Source organism: Syngnathoides biaculeatus, chromosome 6 (assembly GCF_019802595.1).
Source record: "Syngnathoides biaculeatus isolate LvHL_M chromosome 6, ASM1980259v1, whole genome shotgun sequence".
Classification (NCBI taxonomy): Eukaryota; Metazoa; Chordata; class Actinopteri; order Syngnathiformes; family Syngnathidae; genus Syngnathoides; species Syngnathoides biaculeatus.
Genome location: NC_084645.1, coordinates 26,136,996 through 26,156,101, shown reverse-complemented (window position 1 = coordinate 26,156,101; position 19,106 = coordinate 26,136,996). Strand labels below are relative to the sequence as shown.

General features: G+C 43.3%; 2 protein-coding genes across 3 annotated transcripts; both read right to left on the bottom strand.

Moving 5' to 3' along the window:
- Nucleotides 1-247: 247 nt before the first annotated feature.
- On the bottom strand, nt 248-6,596 carry aplnr2 (apelin receptor 2). Its single transcript, XM_061823219.1, is given in 4 exon segments — nt 248-634; nt 636-1,290; nt 1,293-1,662; nt 6,456-6,596. Coding segments are annotated over 3 exon segments (1,260 nt in total). The 5' UTR covers nt 1,615-1,662; nt 6,456-6,596; the 3' UTR covers nt 248-351.
- pus7 (pseudouridine synthase 7) lies at nt 6,173-19,029 on the bottom strand. Of its 2 annotated transcripts, none has more exons than XM_061823212.1 (16): nt 18,774-19,029; nt 17,099-17,401; nt 16,923-17,007; nt 16,197-16,325; nt 15,008-15,149; nt 12,771-12,882; nt 11,133-11,210; nt 10,939-11,067; nt 10,585-10,710; nt 10,463-10,524; nt 10,217-10,377; nt 8,607-8,733; nt 8,424-8,525; nt 8,223-8,352; nt 6,742-6,833; nt 6,173-6,622 (listed from the first exon to the last, which is right to left on the bottom strand). In XM_061823212.1, the coding sequence occupies exons 2-16, from the start codon at nt 17,389-17,391 to the stop codon at nt 6,486-6,488; spliced, it is 1,905 nt and encodes a 634-aa protein (XP_061679196.1). In that variant the 5' UTR covers nt 17,392-17,401; nt 18,774-19,029; the 3' UTR covers nt 6,173-6,485. The 2 variants fall into 2 exon arrangements, with proteins under 2 accessions (XP_061679196.1, XP_061679195.1); XM_061823211.1 differs by having other exon boundaries at nt 16,197-16,328; nt 18,774-19,028.
- Nucleotides 19,030-19,106: the final 77 nt, after the last annotated feature.

Genomic DNA, 19,106 nt, shown 5'->3' with positions numbered 1-19,106 from the left:
GCAAGGTACACCCTGAACTGGTTGCCAGCCAGTCGCTGGGCACATGGAGACAAACAGCCGCGCTCACAATCACACCTAGGGGCATTTTAGAGTGTCCAATTAATGTTGCATGTTTTTGGGATGTGGAAGGAAACCGGAGTGCCCGGAGAAAACCCACGCAGGTACGGGGAAAACATGCAAACTCCACACTGTGACTACTGTGACAACTATCTTCATACGGCAATCGTTGTGCCCATTGCCCCCCCCCCCCCCCCCCCCCCCCATGTGTAAAGTGCCTTGAGACAACATTTGTTCTGGATTTGTGCTATATGATGCAAATTTGTTTTATGTTTCGATCTTGGCTGTATCCGCTCACTCCTCAGTGACCACCGCTGCCTCCTGCGTCTTGTCTGCCGTTTCCTCCTGTGTTCTCCCTGGGCCGTCAAAGCTCCCCTCCTGGTCCTCCTTCTCTTCCTCCCTTCTCTCCATTTCCTTTCTCCTCCCTGCTCCGCACAACCGCAGGAGCGTCCGCCTGCATCTCTTCCGGAACGACTGGTCGCAGGCGGCGTAGAGCAGCGGGTTGAGGCACGAGTTGAGGTAGGCCACGCAGGTTACGTACGGGTGCGCCGCCAGCAGGATCTGATCCAAGGCGCAGGAATCCGAACTCCAGGAGCAGGGACAAAGTCTTGTTGACGTGCAGAGGCAGCCAACACAGGAAGAAGGCCAGCACCAGAGTCACGATAACTCTGAGGAGCCGACGCTGGCGCCGGGGGTCGGGCCAAGGCCCGCCCCCGAAGTGTCTGCTGAGGAGCCGGGCCAGGGAACAGTAGCACACCAGCAGGACGACGAGGGGCAACAGGAAGCCGAGCAGCGTGGATTTGAGGCTCAGGATCGCCCCCCACCACATCTGGGCACGCTCTCTCTCGTCCTCGTCTGGCTCATCTCCGATCAGCACGGAGTAGTCCATCTGGCACGCTATAGAACCCGACTCCCCTGGCCAATCGGCCACCTGGACGGAGCGCAGCAGCAAGGCGGGCAGCGCCAGCACCCCGGCCAGCCCCCACAGCGCCACTAGCGCCCTTGGGGCCCGGGCGGAAGGCTGGCGACGCGGGTGTCTGGTCAGGACCCAATAACGCTCCACGCTGAGCACGCTAAGGCTGAAGATGCTGGCGTACATGTTGAGGGCAGTCAGGAAGCTGCTGAGTTGGCACAGGGTTCGCCCAAACGGCCAGTGGTACCCCAAGGCTGTGTACACAGCCCACAGTGGAAGGGTCACCAGGAAGCAGAGGTCTGCTAGCGCTAAGCTAGCATCAGAGAGTCCGTGAAGGAGCGGGGCGTGTACGGGACACGGGGAGACTGGCGGGAACTGGTTGTTCTGGATGGATGCCGACACTTTTTCCGGTCGGTTCGGAAACAGGGCCCAGGAAATCCGCCGGGATGACTCCTCCTTCCGTCGGCTCGATCCAAGTAGGCCCACAACACCAGACCGTTGCCCAGGCAACCCAGCACAAAGGCGAGCATGTAGACGGACGGAATTATGGAGAAGGAGGGAAACCAGTCGGTGTAGTCGCATTGGAGGAAAAGGGGAGGCGAAGGGGAGCTCAACAACTCTGCATCCGACATGTTGGACTCCATTTTAAAAGGTTCTTCCAAATCAAATTTGAAGTCCGCTCCTCTGATGATCTATGCAAGCAAAAAGTTTGTATTAAAATGAGCTCATTAGCTATGTTGATTCGTTCGTCAGCTTTTTACACAAAAATGGGGCATGGCCTAGTTTATCAGGAGAGATGTAGCAGTATCACAAAATATCACAAAAACCGCCATTTGAAATGCTGTGTGTAGACTTACAGACACAGTAAACAAAGGTCCGATTCATTAGTTGTCATGATAACCACAGAACATGAAATATCATTTATGGCGACATACGAATTTTTGAAAGTTATTTTTCAAAGGTGAAAAGTTCCCCTTTAGTTTTCACTGGATAACATTTCCTCACACTTGTGCTTAGCAACGTTAAAAACAAACAAAAAAAGCAAAAGATTTGTACTTTAACTTACATGTCACTTTTACTTTGGCTTTTTGCAGTCTACCGGTGACAGCAGAAATGTTATGAAAGCCACATAACAGGACATTAACCCTTTACAGGGAAGAAAATAAGTATTTGAACACCCTGCTATAGTGCAAGTTCTCCCACTTGGAAATCATGGAGAGGTCTGAAATTTTCATCGCAGGTCCATGTTCGCTGTGAGAGAGATCATCTAAAAAGAAAAATCCAGAAATCACAAAGTATGATGTTTTTAACGATTTATTTGTGTGATACAGCTGCAAATAACTATTTGAACACATGTCTATAAGCTAGAATTCTGACCCTCAAGCACCTATTAGTCCGCCTTAAAAGTCGACCTCCACTCCATCTACTATCCCGAATCAGATGCACCTCTGTGAGGTCGTGAGAAGCATATCAAGGTTCTGGTGTGGCCTAGCCAGTCTCTAGACCTAAACCCAATAGAGAATCTTTGGAGGGAGCTGAAACTCCGTATTACTCAGCGACAGCCCAGCAACCTGTCTGATGTAGAGAAGATCTGTTTGGAGGAGTGGGGCAAAATCCCTCCTGCAGTGTGCGCAAACCTGGTGAACAAACTACAGGAAACGTTTGACCTCTGACATTGCAAACAAAGGCTACTGTAGCAAATATGAACATTGGTTTTCTCAGGTGTTCAAATACTTATTTGCAGCTGTATCACACAAACAAATCATTAAAAAAAAAAAAAAAAAAAAATCATACATTGTGATTTCTAAATTTTTCTTTTTAGATTATCACTCCCACAGTGGAGATGCACCCACGATGAAAATTTCAGACCCCTTCATGATTTCTAAGTGGGGGAACTTGCAATATAGCAGGGTGTTCAAATACTTATTTTCTTCACCGTAACTACCCACTTGACCAACTTAGGCTAGTTATATCGTACTTTATTTCTGTATTACTTTATGACATTGTGACTCGCACCTCATGCATGACTGCAATGTTAAAGCGGAAATAGTTTTCACTGCTCGTCGCGTGCTTTGCTTTTTCTTTGGCTTTTGCTGACCTATCCGTGATGGCGATGGAACTCACAGCGACATAGGAAAGGACCTGACTGCTCGACGATACAATATAAGCAACACGATTAATCATTTATGAATTATACTCATGAATAACGCTCAGCAGATGCCAAGGTAACGAACGTGCTGAAAGCGTGACTTTATTATGCAGAATTAACCTGCAGCTCACTTACCTGCAGACACTCCATCAGCACGAATTAAAATCCCAGTGCGACAGAAAAATCCGCTTCTCGGGTTATCTCCTTTTCTCTACGAGGTGCAGGGTGAGTCTTATAAACAACGTATGCCCTCCCACCTCCATACATACATGGATACCCATACGCCTCCTTTCACAGAAGACCACACCAGTGGAGTTAAGAGACCTGCAAACACCCCCCCCCCACCCGCCCCCAAACTCAAGCATATCTACCTCCCAGGAGACAAACCCCCCACCCCCCCGCAAACACACAAATGCAAAAGGCTAATTCAACGTATCCAAATACACATTCTTTCAGATACGTGCTCACTTTTATTGTCTCTCCCATGGGAAAAAAAACAAACAAACGAGACAAACACTAAAAAAAAAAACAAACGAGACAAACACTAAAAGTCAACACGCGCGCTCATGAGCACCATAAAAGCGACCTCGAGACCCGACATCATCGTAGCGTACAACCAACAGCCGTGAGAATTCATTCCAAAATATTTTATCTTCACCAACTGGTGAAGTGTACAGTATATTAAAAAAATGAATCTCTCTAGTATTCTACAAAAACATATTGGTTATTTTCACACTGAACTTCAACGTCTAATGCATAAGCGATTGTTTCATTTGATTATTATAAGTATTTTACTTGTTCGCATAGCCTTACATTTATTGACAGTAAAATTTTAACTTAAAATTTACCCTGGAGGGGAAAAAAAAATCTCATATAATACAATTAAAAAGCACTTTCTAAAAAAAAAAAAAAAAAAAAAACTTTCCTTTTAAGATTTGTTTCCCCCAAATCCTTCCAAAAATTTAAAAAGCTTAATCGCAATATTTAAAATATTTTTTTTTTGTCTGCATCATAGCCTTTTATATTCTTAAAAAAACTTATCTTCACATCATGGCGTTTTATCTTAAAAAAAATATTTTCTCTCAAAACAAACGTGTTTTTTTCCCATTGTAACTTTGTGGCTCAAAAAGTAGTTTTTTGTTTTGTTATATTCAAACTTTCCTACTATGACTAAAGAATTATGGTTGTACCAATAATCCAAATCAAGATAACACACACACACACACACACACATATATTGTCTAATTTACACACACATATATATATATATATTATATATATATATATATATATATTTAGATGTACACAGATTATATACACACACACACACACACACGTATATATATATATATAATATATATATATATATATATACACACACACATATATATATACACACACACATATCACACACATTTGCATATATATATATATACACACATATACACGCATACATACACATTCATTATATGTAAACATACAAATACACGTAATATATACACATTCATATATATATATATATATATATACATACAAATACACGTAATATATATACATTCATATATATATATATATATATACACACACATTTATATATATATATACACACATATCACACACATTTGCATATATATATATATACACACACACACACACACACACGCATACATACACACATTCATATATGTATATATAAATACATACATACACATTCATATATGTATATTTAAATACATACATTCACACGCACGCACGCACACACACACACACACCACACACACACACACACACACACACACACACACACACACACAGACACACACAGACACACACACACACACACACAGACACACACACACAGACACACACACACACACACACACACACACACCTTGTACTGTTGTAGACACAATCCTGTAAAATAACCCCAAGAAAGGATTGACGTGTGGACCCCGCAGCGCTTGATGGACGACCCCATCAGCTTGGAATGGGGTTGCTACGTAAACAGCCGAGACACAGCAACGGTAAATAAGGAGTGCAGAGGTCACGTTAGCATCGAGATGTTGTTACGGGAACAGATGTTTCCACATACATTCCCGTCTTTTCTCTGGCCAGCCAACACACGCTCGGACCAACGGTGTAAAAGGAAATAAAGGTAGAGCAAACACCGCGACATGCATTTCCAAGGTGTATTTTTTTTAAAAAAAAACAACAAAAAAAAAAGGGTTGGGCTTCGGAGGGAGAAGCAACGAAGCAGAGAATTGCTTCTTATCCGCATTTCCTGTCCAACAATAAATCGTCGGAGATGAGATTCACTCAGAGTTTGAATTTTATATTCTTTTAATTGGAAGAAAACAAAAAGTGCTTCTGTCAAGTGGGGAAGTTGAATTAGTTTTGTAGACTCCTGGCAGGAAAGGCAAACAGTCAAAATTGGGGACATCAGGATGCCTAATTACAAAAACACATCTTTATGTCTGTGTACGTCAAAATGCAAATAGTGAGGGTGATTAATGATACAAACAATACCAAAAAAGTGATTTAACAAAATCAGGTTGCACGATGGTAAGCGATACCTACGAGATCATTTGAATACATAAAATTACGAGACTAAAGTCATCATGGGATGAGAAAAAAAACAAAAAAAACCCCACAATTTTATGGAAATGTATTTATCCAAAATTATGTGGAAAAAAATGACTATTGTAAATTATTGCCATCCTTAAAATAAGATCAGATTTTATGAGCACAAAGTCATAATCATGAGAACATTTCAATAAAGTTGTTTTACAGGCAAATAGTCATACAAGAACAACAATAGGAGGAAACTATGATTTAAAAAAAGTTGTAATATTAGCAAAAACACAGGGAAACTGAAAAAGTAAATTTACTTTTTTTTTTAATTTTTGCTGTCACATTTTCTAATTATTTTGGTTTATTTTTTTCCCATCTTATTCTTTTGTATTGAGTATAGGTTTTTGTTTTTTTTTTTGGGGAGGGAGTTGGGGTATTCTGCCTTGATGGCCTGTACAACAAATGTGCAAAAATACACACACTCAGCTTCTCAATTACTTTAATTCGTCACTCTCTACCAGAGTCGTGTGTACATTCAGTCGAATGTTATTTAAAAAAAAAAAAAAGTCTCAAGTATCTGCACAAGCAGATTTAAAAAAAAAAAAAAAAATCAATTTCAAAGTTAAAACATCCAAAATAAAACACTCAATAGTACTTTTTTGTTGTTTAAAAAAAAAAAAGAAAAGCCAGTCGCACACGCACCCTCTAGCAGCCACTATTAGTTTGTGTCAAAAGTCACCGGACAATTTGTTTGCGCAGGTGTACCTAATATTGTGGGTGGCGGCCCGTGCCGTGTCAGTTGAACCAGGTGGTGTTGAGCTGCGTCTGCTTCTTGATGCTGGTGTCCAACTTGAGCACTTCCCGTATGGCCATGGTGGCGTACGTCGAGGGCGGCAGCGAGAACTCCAGCCGCAGGGCGCGGTACTTTCCCTCTGTTACCAGTTACGAGGGCAAAAGAAAAAGGAAACGCTTTCGATTCAGCACACACTAAAATGTAGATTCGACGTCTACGAGGCGATCAGGTGTGTGCACGTGTTTTTCCATTCCTGACCTTTGTTGAATACCGGCGCTGGTTTGTTCTCGATTTTTTCAAAGTCGGTGTGGACCAGAGATATCTTGGGGTCGTCGTACTCGATCACCTCCCTGCACACAAAAGACACTTAAAATGGGGGGGGGGGGGGGCTGTTGGTCAAGTGATGTCCAGCACACGAGTGTGCAGTGACAAATGATCAGATTTTGTGTCGGAAATCATCCAATTTTGCTGAATGGTTCTGAAAATTATTTCTTTACAGGCACGATAATGTGCCTTTGTCCATTTATCGATGCCAGTGGCATTAACTGAGATGCAAAAAAGGTACAATTAATTTGGGTATTCAGTTTTTGTGACATGTTTGCTCTTGTGCAGTAAAAGTAACATTTGTGAAAAACCGGTTAGTCGAACCCCAAGACAAGTTACCGTAATTTCCGGCCGACAAGCTGCGACTTTTTCCCACATGCTTTCAACCCTGAAGATTATGCGGTTTATGAGACTAATTTGTGCATTTTCATCAAGCGGCCACGAGGGGGCAGTCATGCGGAAAAGGTAAGAATGAGACCGGTGGAATATATGTGCCAAGGAAGTGACTTTTACCGGCCCTGTTAGCAGTGTGCTAGCATGTTGCTGATGTGTTACTGGCGTGTCTTAGTGATATTTACCGGTAAGTTTTACTTCAAACAGCCCTATTAGCGTTAGCGCTGTGCTAGCGTTAAACTATTTCTGTGTACAGTCTTTTTTCGTAAATACTTATGCTGCGTTCCAATGCGGGTTACAATGTGGGCACTTGTTGCTTTTTATGGCCGGAAGGGGGCACTCGAGCAGAAAAGGTATGAATGAGACCGGTGGAAAGTATGTGCCAAGTGACTTTTACCAGCCTTGTTAGCTCTACGCTAGCATGTTGCTGCTGTGTTACTGGCATGTCTCAGTGATATTTACCGGTAAATTTTATTTATTTTAAATGGCCCTGTTAGCTTTAGCGCTAGCGTTAAACTCTTTCTGTGTACAGTCTTTCTTTGTAAACATCTCGTGTTTCAATGCGGGTTTCAATGTGGGCACTTGAGGGATTTACAGAGCTACGCCGTATGTATGTACCAAAGGTATTTCCTTTACAAACGTACTCGGTGAGACTCGTAACCAGGTACGCTCTGTATGCCAGGAATTACGGAAATTTAGTGGTCGGGTTTATCCTGCATATCAAATTTGGAGGTGGACCAAAATACGGTGGCGGCAGCTCTAAAAACATCCGACCTTATAAAAACTGACTGTGCCAGCGCTGCACTGCAACAGGTGTCGTTTTTAACTGCAATTGCTGGGGGGGGGTTTGCTGACAAAAATGCTCAAAAGTATTGAAATAACTAACGTTTAAATCATTTCCATAGAAAGTGTTAGTTTGAGCCTGCAGGGTTAGGGCACACCTGCACACAGATAAGAAAGGTATCAGCTCGGCATCACTTTTGACCCAGGAAAAAGCCCGAAAGGTTGAAAGGAGCACACACCATCTGACATCGCTTGGCCTGATGAGGACGCGTCGGTACGCCCCTGCCAGCGAGTAATCCTTCACTTTGTGTCGCATGTGATCGATGTCCAGGCCGTCTGCGCTCAGCATATCTCTGTAACCTTTACCCACTGACACACACACACACAGGTTTCACCTTTTTTTTTTTTTTTTTAAATAACGCCACGTGTGGCACATTTACCGTGGTGAGAAGGGTAGATGACGTCGAATCCGGGAAGCGGCATCACGATGTCGTGGATGGAGTGGGTCTTCGCCTCCTCTTCTGACAGGATGTGTGCTTTGGCTTTAGGGAAACAATCATATTGATTCTAGAAAATGCCCGAATTAATACCAGTGTCAGCTATCCAGAGGGACAGATACCGACTTCCTCGGAGCACCAGGTCGCCCTCCACGGCTGTCAGCCCGAAGGCGTCGATCCGGCGGCTCACCATGGTGTTCCACACTACGCTTTGGTAGCTGTGGATGTACATCAGGCGGTTGTTTCGGGGAATCTGCACAAAAGGACACGGGACAGCGATTAAGAGGGGGGCCCTAATTCCAAATATAGTGGTAGGTACCTCGGTTTTCGAATGAAAATTTTGAGATTTTTTTGCTATAGTTTTCAAACGCCCCGACCAGCTGACTCACGACGGTTTGTTATTGTGCTTCTGAAAGCACCTGCGAAAAAAACGGAAACGACTGCGATTGTGATGCGCGACGCAACCAGTTGACCCACACACTCTTTCTTAAATGATTTAATTATATAAAATATTTAAATTATACATGTATTCCTACTATGCAGTATTATCAGGAAAAGCTAAAAAAAAAAAAAAACACTTTGAAAATAAAATTTTTTAGGCTTGGAACGCATTATTTAATTTTCCATTCATTGTAATGGGAAAACGCGCTTTGGTTTTCGAAGGTTTCGGTTTTCAACTGGCCTTCTGGAACAGATTGTGTTCGAGAACCGAGGCACCACTGTATAACACAAAATTGTTCTGTTATGCTTACACAAAATGGCTTCCCCACACTATTAAGAGTATTGATTCTGTATAGGTTTGTTTCATCCTGTTGGAATTATGGGCCTACAAATGTACACAAAATCTCCTGGATTTTTGACACCAAATCATTTGCAGACAATAACCCCAACAGGTAGCAACCTGATGGCCATTTTAGCCAATCAGAAGCCTGAAGAAAGTACCGGGACTGTAATTCAGGGATAAGACGCAGTACCAAAAATGGATGTTAACGCAGACCTGTTGACTGATGGACCGTTTGCTGCAGGGCTCGCTCCCAACTAAACTATATTTATTACATTATAAGACAAGGTTGAATATACCGTAATTTCCGGCCTATAAACCGCGACTTTTTCCACACGCTTTCAACCCTGCGGTTTATGCGGTGATGCGGCTAATTTGTGCATTTTTTCCATAATGGTCGCAAGGGGGCACTCGAGCGGAAAAGGTAAGAGTGAGACCGGTGGAATATATGTGCCGAGGAAGTGACTTTTACCGGTTTTAGCGCTCCGCTAACGTGTTACTGCCATGTCTCAGTGGTTTTTACCAGTGTGTGTGTGTGTGTGTGTGTATATATATATATATATTTTTTTTTTAAATGGCCCTGTTAGTCCGGCGCTAGCATTAGGGTACCGGCGCTAGCATTAAACTATCTATCATCTTTCTGTCTAAATATCTCGTGTTTCAATTTGGGCACTTGCGGCTTTTACACAACTGCGGCATTATGTATGTCCCAAATGGTATTTCCTTTACAAATGTACTGGGTGAGGCTTATAACCAGGTGCGCTCTGTAGGACGGAAATTACGGTAATAGGAAAAAGTATAGGTATAGTAAGTATAGGATAAATAACAGCTGTTTTTCGACCCAAATGTTTTCAAATTTGTCATAACACACACAAACCAAAACCAAATCAAAGAAAACATGGCCAGGCCACGATTTGGACACCCCAAACCCAGATAGTACTGGTACAGCACTAACCAGTCCAAAGGCGGTAACGATATTATTTTTGCCGTGCTGGGAAAGGCCCCGCAGCAGTTGGCCCTCCACACAGCGCTTGTTGGGAAGCTTCTTCAGGGCCGCTTCGGGGTCCTGAGTCTTGGCCCACTCCTCCCTACAGCGCACCAGGAATTCTTTCTCAGCTGCGGAGGGGGGGAAACGTACCACGAAAAAACATGAGCGGGACCGTGAAATCCCATTCCAGGAGGGTTAGAAACGCCAAAGTACCTCCAGGACGAGGCTTGAGAATCAAATCCACCACTTGCTTCCAGTCATTCTTCAAGATGGCCCTGCCACGACAGAAGGTTTTAGGAGATCTGCAGCGGCGCCTCTGTGTGGAACGGCGTTACCTGCCGACTTGGTGCGTGGGCACTGCCGTGGTGCCGAAACGCTGCATGCCGTAGTAGTTGATGAAGCCCGTCTGCTTGAGTGACGTCATGGCCTGATGGACCTGGGCGTCAGTTCCTGAGATGTTCCTGTTGTGAACACATTGATGGTGGCGACTTTCAAATGGTACGACTCAAAATGATGCATCAAAAAGCTTAAAAGCTGAATTACAACTGCATTGTAATACCATCACGAAGAATACACAGGTGTCCAAAATACAATTTATGGGAAATAACTGGAATATGCTGGATTTTACAGGCGTTAATGGGAATTAACTACAAGGTTACAGATTTGTCTGGAAAGAACTTGCGACATACCTAACAACAACGGTGAAGTGGTTCCCCTGAAGCTCCCCAAGCTTGAGAGGGTGATTTTTGTAGGAGAAATTGCCCAGCTTGAGGTTCACCAGGCACTTGTTAAGGTGGGCCAACCTCTCTGCTGTGATCCTGAGACGGAGACAGAAGGTTCATCCGGCGGAATCGGACGTGCCGCTCGCCTTTTCCGTACTCACTTGAGCACCGCGATCTCCTGCACAGTGATGGCCCTCTTGTCCTTGGTGCCCATGTAGGAGAACATGTTGGGTCTGAGCCTGACAAAACACCACGCAGAAGAAAATACACGAAAGCCAGATGGGTTTAGGTCCCTGCCTCACATCGTAGTAGCAATAATAGTTTTAATTATGTAGAACAATTAAAAACACGGGTTTCCAAAGTCCTTTGACAAGAAAAAAAAGGAGTCAATCATAACCATAACTACCCAAACATACACAGATACAAATTATGTTCTACTTTAAGAGACAACACAGCAAGAAACAGACAAGTAGTGGTAAACTGCGTCCTGGAATGTTCCACAACAGTCGTTAAAGGTCAAGTGTCGTGCCTATAAACATTCTAAAACAGATATTGTGACGAAAAATACATATTACATTATTCACTTCAATGAGCATACGGAAAAAAAAAAAAATATGAGCGGAGAGGGCGTCACGCATGCACAAAGTTGAGGAAGTCTCATTCGACATCCAAGTGGCAGCCATATTGCCTGAATCCTCTGTTCATTACGTCACACCAGGACATTCGCCATTGAAAACATGCTGTGCCAGCTACTATGGGACACGGAAGAAGAACAACATCTCACAATCGAGTGAAGTGACTGGGGCAATATTACCCTATCGTTTCGAGCCATATTTAGATGATATGCGGATCACTTCTAACTGACAACAGACTACCAGAAAGTAGGTATGAGCCAGCCCAGCCGAAGCCGTGCCTCGTCCGCCGCGGAATCCATCCTCCCGAGTGTCAAACAATATCCAGCAATACAACGAGCCGGCATTTTGGCTAACACGAAGGAACAAAGCTACCTTCCAGCAGGTAAAACTAGTAGAAACATAAGAGACCACTTGACTAGACGTCTGCTAATAATGTCACTTCCCGCTTCTTCTCGAAAACAAATCCCTTGAGAGGATTTTCATGGCAGGAGTTACAAAAAGCCATATAGGTCAAAATCACGAGAAGAGATAGTGAGGGTGGACGACTTCAAATACTTGGGGTGAACAATCCAGAGCAATGGTGAGTGTAGTAAGGAAGTGAAGAAACGCGTCCAAGAGGCGTGGAACAGTTGGCGGAAGGTATCTGGTGTTCTATGCGAGAGAAGAGTCTCCGCTAGGATGAAGGACAAAGTTTATAAAACAACAGGAGGTGGCAGAAATGAAAATGCCGAGGTTCTCGCTTGGTGTGAACAGGTTGGATAGGGTTAGAAATGAGCTCATTAGAGGGACAGCCAAAATTGGACGTTTTGGAGACAAGGTTTGAGAGAGGAGACTTCGATGGTTTGGACATGTTCAGAGACGAGAGAGTCAGCATATTGGTAGAAGGGTGCTGAGGATGGAGCTGCCAGGCGAAAGAGCGAGAGGAATACCAAAAAGAAGGTCGATGGATGTGGTGAGGGAAGACATGAGTGACAGTGGGTGTTAGAGAGAAAGATGAACGAGATAGGCTTAGATGGAAAAAGATGACACGCTGTGGGGACCCCTAACGGGACAAGCCGAAAGGAAAAGAAGAAGAAGAACAACAAGAAAAAACTCGGGCTCACTATATGCATTTGGCAGAGGTAATAAAAAAATATCACAGGAGAAATTCAAGGACATCCATACCTGAGGAACTTTGAGAGCACATTGATGGCATCCATCGTATCCTTGTTCTCCTTGTACAGGACGAAGTGACAGAAGCTGCCACGGTTTTTGGGCCAGGAGTGTTTCCTCGGCGCTTTTAAAAGTGCACGGAAAAAAAATAAAACAAAAATCACATCTAAGACCATTACATTGACGGAATATAGTTCTGCACTCTGCCTTTAAATGGTTAACAGGCGTGGCAAATCCTGCTTTAACACCTGACATATCGAGTGCTTGTTTGTGTGGAGAGGAACTTCTTACCCGCAGATGTCTTCACCTCTATCCCAAGAAGAGCAAAATGTAGACAATAGAAGAGTGTTACTTAGCAACGGATGCTCGCGAGCAAGGCGCTGAGCCGCATGCATCAACGCATGACCGGACCGGATTGGGATTGAATGGATTGAAAAAGGGGGGTCGAGGAGGCATTCGGTGAATGGGTCATGAGCCTGATCGGAACCTCGATGACAAGTTCACATCCTGAGGACTCATGCAAGTGTCGGAGGCTGGATTTACACTGCAAGGATCAAGTAACCATTTTGATTTTTTTTAATATATTGCTAATAATTGGCACAATTGGGATATGAGTCATTGCAGCATGACAAAAAAATAAAACGAAATGCAAGGAATCAGATATCTGCAGATTGGAATCGGGCCCCTTTCAAATACTGCAGCTATCGAATACCTGTAGACTCAAGAAGTTCGTCATATCATCCCACCGATTAATCAAGTAATCAGATTAAAAAACACATGTGTTTTGCATTATTAAACAATAACGAGCATGTGAAATGCAGGTATTATTTTTGTCTAATTGCGGTCACCGTCCTGATGCTGTACTGTAGTATGTGTGATTTTGAGGGCTGGCTGCGTGTTGAGTGACTCGGCAGATCAATGTATGAATGTGCTTGTGAAAGACTTTTTCTCACCATTTGTCCAATAAACTGAACTAAAGTGTACTAGCGCCCGTCTGTATCCTTGACCGCTTGTGGAGCCATGAGAATACGTTTTAGCTCCTGATGCTAGGCTCAATTAGCTAATATGTGTTGGCGACCGCACGCATGCAGTTATGGTACTTACTGCACTTTATCTTCCTTCTTAACTGTGAAATGATCCCAAACATTTATGGACTCTTTTCTGTAAGCTTGCCATGTATTCATATTTTTGAGGTTATTCAATTAAAATCGATGCAGACATTTCCTGTAATATACACGAAAAGGAACTAGTCAGAAAAAAAAAATGAATTTTGGCATTAAATTGCAATTGGGGACTTGGACCTGCAGTAATCCAGCATTACGGTCATGCACATGCTGTTTAATTTCCTAAAGATATTGTGCACGTATGGCACATTAAACCCCGATAAATGAAAGAAATGTGGGTTTTTTTTCCCTTGGGGAAAATAATAAAAGTCACACAAAACTTAGTCGCTCCATGACCTCAAAGTATCATCACAAGATATCAGTTCAATGAACAATTACTGTAATTTCCAGCCTATAAGTCACGTTTTTCCACATGCTTTCAACCCCGCGGTTTATGTGGTGATGCCGCTAATTTGTGCATTTTTTTCTAACGGCCGCAAGAGGGCACTCGAGCGGAAAAGGTAAGAGCGAGACTGGTGGAATATATGTGCCGAGGAAGTGACTTTTACCGGTGTGGCCTTGTTAGCGCTGCGCGGCCGTGTTACAGCCCTGTCTCAGTGATTTTTACCAGTATGTTTTTTTTTTTTTTTTAAACCGGCCCTGTGTAGCGTTAAACTCTGTGTAGCATCTTTCTTTGTAAATATCTCACGTTTCAATGTGGGTTTGAATGTGGGCACTTGCGGCTTTTACACTTTTTCTATGTATCAAATTGTATTTCCTTTACAAATGTACTGGGTGAGGCTTCTAACCAGGTGTGCTCTGTATGCCGGGAATTACGGTAATTGTATTCGTTGACTTTACGATATGCATCCTCAGTTTTTCATTGTTTTCGTGAACTTCTTGTTACGCTTGTGTGACAATGTTAAAACGAGATAACGAGGTTTTGCATTGGGCCTTTATCATTCTTGATCATTTATTTGAACACTTACATAACCTAATAATCTCATTTAAATGTTTCCTGTAGAGTTTAAAAAAAACAAAACAAAAAAAAAGTGAACACTTGACCAGCATTCCATTCATTCCGAAGTAAAAGCGTCGTGTTGGATGTTTGGCGGTCACTTTATTCGTGATTTCGTTTCCACTCACCAGCCAGGGCCTTCTTTCCAGCAGCATGGTAAGCCACTATGAACTTGCGGCCGTCTTTCTCCTCCGTCTTGGTCTCCAGGCCGGGGAATTGAGTTTTGATGGCTTTGTGTACCAGTGTCCGCTTATCTTTTGACGCGTCTCCCTGTAAAATCAATAAAAAGGGGTTAAAAACGTGGCTCTAACTCAACTTAAAGGGGAATTCCAGTGGTTTGGATTAACAATGTATCCAAAAGGTCATGTCAGATGTACTGTATCTTGAAAATGTGATGTTAATTCTCTCTCATTTAATGGTGTTTTGAGAAGATTCATATCAGCAATTATGAATTTTCATGGGCGCCTCCATTTTGGTGAGTCACATGACCTACGTGAGCGGATGTGACGTAATAGGCGCGCAAACAAATGCTCGATTACGATTGGACACAATTACGGCCAGCGCTGATTTCTCGGATTTGTCCGCATCTGATGGAAGAAACAGCAGTACTGGTTGATTGGGAAGACGGAGGAATACGTTCATACAGATTTATAACTGTGGTTGGAAATAATGTTGAATATTCAGATGGTTCTTCAGACAGGAAAGACGAAGAGTCTGACGAGCGAGCTCGGGCGGCAGGCCCGCAAGCGAGCTATGGCGCTTGGCCCGCGAGCTCCGGCGGCCGGTCACGAGCGAGCTCCGGCGGCAGGCGCTCCACAAACGATGTCCGGCGGCGGGCCGCGAGCGAGCTCTGGTGGTGGGCTGTGAGTGAGCTCCAGCGGCGGGCCACGAGCTAGCTTCGTTCGAAGAATCATCCGAAAATTCAACATTAGTTACAGCCCCAGGTTCAAATCTGTATGGAAGTATTCCTCTGTCTTCCCGATCAACCAATACTGCCATTTCTTCATCAGATGAGGATAAATCCGTGAAATCAGCGCTGGGCATCATTGTGTCCCATTGTAGTTAAGCCTTTGTTTGTGTGCCTATTACGTCACATCCGTTCACGTAGGTTATGTTGACTCACCAAAATGGCGGCCCCCGTGAAAATTCGTAATTGCCGATAAAAATATTCTTGAAAAAAAAAAAAAAAAAACATTAAATGAGGGATGATTAACGTCACATTTTCAAGTATAGTACATATGACATGACCTATTGGATACATTGTTGATGCAATCCACCGGAATTCCCCTTTAAGTCTTCAGCGAGCGTAAAAGTCACCTCGATGTAAACGGAGCTCTCTTTGTTCTTGAACATCTGGAGCTCCTCCAGCTGCTGCTTCTGCTCTTCAGTCAGCACGGTGCTTTCATTTGTATTTTCTTCTGCTGCTGCTGCTGCTCCTGCTGCTTCCTCCTTATTGGATAAACACAAAATCTGATTCGCGCCAAAACAAAATCACTGACACAAAATGGACCAAAAGTACTACGTCACATATTATGAAACGTTTACTTTTTAATGGCTCGTCTACAATGAGTAATTCGACCTGTAACCAAGTACACTCTGGACACCCCCAGAATTCTTTATTAATGCCACAAAACTTCACAAGTTGCGTGGCTCACCAATTTTTTGAAATATATTCGGTAGAGAGGTCAGAAAATTAAACATTTTTCTCCCAACCCCGTGTCGTCATGGAATAAAAGCCATACTCGGCCTATTGCCTGTAAATTGTTTTACAGGAAGCACCCAAAAATACGGCGCATTTGTTGAGCCATTAACATCACATTGTCAAAGAAAGAGAGCAGGCCTTTTTCAACACTTTATTATCATTATTTTGGGTCAATAATTTGAAGACATGGGGACTGACAAATAGTAGTATAGCCTTTTGATTTGTGAAAAATGGGAAAAATCAATACATTTCCTCCTCCTAAATTTTCCTCCTTTTCGGGATAAATTTCCCCCAAAAAATTTCTTTTCAATCAGTGTGTTAAGAGTGGATGTTTCGCTTACCTGAACATTTTTTGGAATTGAGAGGTCGTCTAAGTGCACTATCTTTCCTTCTTTGCTGATTTCATGCACCACAAAATCTGAGTACCTGAGTTTAAAAAAAAAAAAAAAAAAATCAATCAATGCTCATGCAAGAAAAACAGTGGCGTGGGAAAGGGGAGTGATTTTAAAGGACAGACCTTTCCTTCAGGATTCCCGAGAAGCCCTCGTGGTCGCTGACGTACTTGCAGATGCCCACGTCCAGCTCGGTGAGGCCGTGCTTCATCATCTCGGCAAACGTCTCGCCGCTGGCGTCCTCCTCCGCTTCTTCTTCTTCTTCCCCCTCGCTGTTGGCTGCTGCTCCCGCGGGAGCGCCGTTCTCGACTTCATCCTCAACTTTGGCTCTCTTGGAAACGGTCGCTTTGTCGTCCTCGTCCTCCGGACAGCCTCTCTTCTCCCCGGAGGGCGCTGGAGCAGGCGTGGATTCATCCATGGTAAACAAGCTGCCGTACAGAAAGAGATTTTTTTTTTTAAAGATCATATCAAATTCATTTACTGGGCGAGTACCAATACCAGCCTTTGTTCAAGGTATTTTAGACTTGTGCAGAATGTTGATGACAGCCATTGAGACCGAAGCAAAAAAAATATGACAAGTCCTCCACCCCAATAGGTGGTGAGATGCAGCAGCACTTACTGACAGAGAGAAAGGTCTTTGTTCATAATTATACTGTTGTACTCACAATTCCTGTCACCGTTTCATCTTTTCGACAACTAGCAAAATATCCTCAGAATTTTTGGGGGAATGTTTTAATTTTCTTTTAGAACTTCATGGTCCAAGGGGAATCCAGTCTAACCTCATCTGTCAGCCTATCGGTTACTACCGCAAACAGGAAGGGGCTCAGGGCGGATCCCTGATGCAGTCCCACCTCCACCTTAAATCCTTCTGACACACCTACGGCACATCTCACTGCTGTTCTGCTGTCCTCATACATGTCCTGTACTATTCTAATAATTTTGGGGGAGAATGTACTGAATTTAAATCAGCAGGTTGTTTCATCAATCCATCTATTTTCTTTGCCGCTTATCCTCACGGGAGCTGTCAACGGGCAGGAGGGAGCGGGGGGGTGGGGGGGGGGATTACACAAATGGCCAAACACTCAATCACACCTAGGGGCAATTTAGAGTGTTCAATTAATGTTGCATATTTTTGGGAGGAAACCGGAGTGCCAGGAGAAACTCCACACAGGCGGGTCTGGGATTGAATCCGGGACCTCAGAACTGTGAGCCCAACGCTTTACCAGCTGCACCACCCAGGTTGTTTCAATACGTGTAAATTATTTATATATAAATATGAGAGAGAGAAGAGAGCAAGAGAGCAAAATACACATTTAAACTGTAATTAAAAAGGAAAGCAAAAATAGCATTTGCAGTAATATTGGGAGTCCCTTGTTATGTGGTTGCATGTCAAAGTGTAAATGAAAATTGAAAAAAAAATGTATTTGTGGAATTGGTACTCTATCAGTGAGTACTTGAGGTAATGGTAATCGGGAAAAAAATGGGAACAAAGATCCCTAATTTTTTCGTTATCAGTATGGTAGCAAAATTTCAGAAATTTTAATGGAAATGTATTGCAATTAAGGGGAATAACTGGGACGAAACCAGGAAAAGTTGGTTACATTTTTACAATGACGTAATGATCCGTGCGAGTACATAAACGACTGCCAAACCAGGTTTTGGGATGCCGTCAAGCTCTTTGAATCATGATGAAATCTGTGTGTGGTATTATTTTTTTTTTTTCTAACATCAAATGTCCCCCAAACGATAACACAGCTGACCATAATTCCGTGCAATTTCTAATAGGAGTTTCCCACTTACCCTTCCAAAAGTGTTCGGTGGAAATTTGCCCAACATTCGCTGATATTAGCACCAGATAGCAAAAGACGGCGGAATGAGGATCTTATGAGGTAGCTGGCGCTTAAAATCTAGTCGTTAGCAATGTGTTGGGAAGGCACGAAGGGAGGCAAATGGCGAAAATTAAGTGAATTAAAAATATATATTTGATTCTTCAAAGGTGAAGAGCGGAGATAGCAGAGCATCAGGTGAGCGAGCCACAACGGAACACGTGGGCGTATTATTGCGCATGCGCGTATTTACTTCCGAATTCGACACTCCCAAATCCCGCCCTCCGTCGCTCAGAAATCTTGTAAA

Bases quoted from the DNA above. Each gene is read 5' to 3' on its own strand.
- pus7 (XM_061823211.1), bottom strand. From the start codon at position 17,391: ATGGATGAATCCACGCCTGCTCCAGCGCCCTCCGGGGAGAAGAGAGGC. The intron at 10,711-10,938 runs GTATGTCGCAAG...TGTTCACAACAG, and splicing joins CACTTCACCGTTGTTGTTAG to GAACATCTCAGGAACTGACG. The intron at 6,623-6,741 runs GTCAGGAATGGA...AACTGGTAACAG, and splicing joins AGCGCCGGTATTCAACAAAG to AGGGAAAGTACCGCGCCCTG.